Source organism: Palaemon carinicauda, chromosome 22 (genome assembly GCF_036898095.1).
Source record: "Palaemon carinicauda isolate YSFRI2023 chromosome 22, ASM3689809v2, whole genome shotgun sequence".
NCBI lineage: Eukaryota > Metazoa > Arthropoda > Malacostraca > Decapoda > Palaemonidae > Palaemon > Palaemon carinicauda.
In genome coordinates this window covers 54,558,724-54,561,223 of record NC_090746.1, presented here as the reverse complement: position 1 = coordinate 54,561,223, position 2,500 = coordinate 54,558,724, and the positions used below count along the sequence as shown (strand labels likewise).

Sequence of the window (2,500 nt, the reverse complement as noted above, 5' to 3'; positions counted from 1 at the left end):
GGGACAATCGTTCGTGGAAAGGTGTTTTGTTTGGTGACCCAGTTTTGTATGTAATGCAATTAGGTTACCACTTTCAGTTGTGATCAATCATTTTTGTGTCGTAGTGTCATCATCAGTTGTTGATATATGGAAGCGGCCTGTCAGATTTTGAGTGGAAATTTCACTTGAAACTTCATGCAAAGGCGAAGCCTCGACCTGAACCTGAACTTCATGGTTTAGCACAGTTGAGAGATTCATTTTATAGTTGTTATTCAAAATTTGAAGCTTATTACTTGATTTCTAGCATTGCAGTATGATGGTTGATTAAACGTTTTATAGTCTATATTTATTTTTAATTCGTCTGAGCGTTTTTTATTATTATTGATGACTGGGGACATTGCTGGGCAATATGTTGTCTTAATTTTGAAAGACGAGGCTCTTGTCATTTCCTTGAAGGGAAAGTAAAGGACTGCACGATCGTTTGCATCGCTTCGGCGAACCACGGGATCCATCCACAGGGCACCGCCTCAAAAATTGTATTTTTTTTTTTCCCTTGTGCCGTCTGTTCCTCCCAGCTGGTCTGTGGAGGGTTGCCACGCAACGCTTCGTTATTTGAATGTTCCATCAAGTTGAGAGGCTTTATAAACCCGATATTCCTAATTTTAATATTACCTAATTCCTCGTGCATTGTATTTGCCATTGGCTTTTGCATTTCATATAAGTTAGAGTAGACATGTTTGTGTTTATAGCAGATCAACCCAAATAATTTTAGGTTTTGTAATGGAAATGGAAAAATGGTAGTTATTGGCAACTCACCGAGACTGGCTCGGGGACTGTCGGGGAAGGGCAACCAGCCACCAGCCCAGGCAGGCAGCGGGATGAATCAGTTCCTGGGAGTGCTGGTAAATGAGAGGATGTGTTCTCTTTGGTGCTACATAAAACCGTATCTCTTTTGGTAGTGTTTTCGTTAATTGCCGCTAATTAATGCACTAGGAAAAAGTGCACGCGGCTTGGGATGTGGACAAAGCCTTCTTGAGAAGTGAAAGTCCCTACTTAAGCATCCAGTTGTGAAAACTACACAGGCAAACGCTGTTCAAGTCGTCCCCGTGTGATTGTGTGTAACGAGAACAGCGGAGTAAAAAAAAAAGGTGCAAAACTACCACTTAGTGCAGACACAGTATATCCGTTGATTCTTTTCAATGAGGATATGTTCGCCGAAGTCAGCGACGGTCGTTTCATTAGTGCGGGAATGCATACAGTGAAAAGGTTGTATCTCGAGAGCTCTAGGGACTCGTTTTAAGAGAACAATCCTTGATGAGAGGCCCCCCGAGTAGTACCATGGGTCACGGGCTGAGAAGAGTGAGTAACACCATCACTACCACTACTACTACCACTACCACAACCACCACCATCTGAGTCGTGTTCATAACATAACATTTTATCGTAAGAGGTGTGAGATGTCGCGAAAGCAGCTTTTGAATTTGTAACTTCTCATAAATGCCTCCTTTTGTTTTTCGTAAGTCGACTACAATCGCAAAGGAGCTGTCGGGAGAGACGGATATATTATGTTGTGCCTCTGGGGTTTTGGGGACGTGGCGAATGGGAGTAACAAACACGTCGGTGGGGAAGGGAAGAAAGCCACATTCGTTTTTATATGTGTGTATATATATATATATATATATATATATATATATATATACATGTGTGTGTGTATTTATATGTGTGTGAGTGCGCGCGCGCGTGTATGTGTGCATGTATATGTGTGAGAACAGCGATTAAGACTCAAGTATTTTTGGCATTTTTCGGAGAATTCTCGCTGTTGCTTGTGATATGACAGATGTCTTTGTTGACGATCTCTTTGCCTCCTTTGTGCGCTATCGAATGACGATGCATCTTGTTCCCCTCCTCCTCCAAAGATACACAGCCTACAGGGCAGATGTCCGGTCTTGTATTTTTGTGTATGCGACAGCAACAGCAGGGTTAGGAGACTCGGTGGCCTACATGATTATAACCATATGGAGAAAGAGTCTCCCCAAGACAGGTTCTGGTGTAAGGCTTCTTGAAGGGCGAATGAGGGAAGAATCTTAAGAGACTTACAAGGGGTGTGTGTGTGTGTGTGTGTGTTGAGAAGTCAGGTGCAGCGGAATATTAAAATTAATGCAATTATATTTTACTGTGTGTTCTGGCTTCTGTAGACTGGTTGCAGTGTGTGGGTGTGATGGAAGAAAGATTCATACTTATTTAAGGATAAATATTACGTAAGTACTTCACGGAAGTATCGAATACGTAAGTGGAATCTCTCTCTCTCTCTCTCTCTCTCTCTCTCTCTCTCTCTCTCTCTCTCTCTCTCTCTCTTTTGCTCTTGTCAATCAGTATGTTTTCTATTTAGGGTTATCGATAATGTTCCCATTAGTATGAGATAATGTATGTACTTACAGAATCCAGTGTCATCACTTTGTATAGTGAAGGTATGGTTCTGTATGGAAGCTTGTTACGTAAATTCATTTGTGATCTGTAGATG

General features: G+C 41.7%; 1 protein-coding gene across 8 annotated transcripts in view; it reads left to right on the top strand.

Moving 5' to 3' along the window:
- Nucleotides 1–2,500, top strand: part of LOC137616448 (MAP/microtubule affinity-regulating kinase 3-like) — a 272,442-nt gene that overhangs the window by 106,208 nt on the left and 163,734 nt on the right. For 2 of the 8 annotated variants that reach the window (XM_068346222.1, XM_068346218.1), the window contains exon 1: nucleotides 863–1,338. The exons of the other annotated variants lie outside the window; for them this stretch is intronic. In XM_068346222.1, coding sequence (XP_068202323.1) covers nucleotides 1,294–1,338 — 45 coding nt within the window. In that variant the 5' untranslated portion in view covers nucleotides 863–1,293. Of the gene's footprint in view, nucleotides 1–862; nucleotides 1,339–2,500 lie in introns of those variants that run through there. 8 annotated transcript variants of the gene reach the window in all.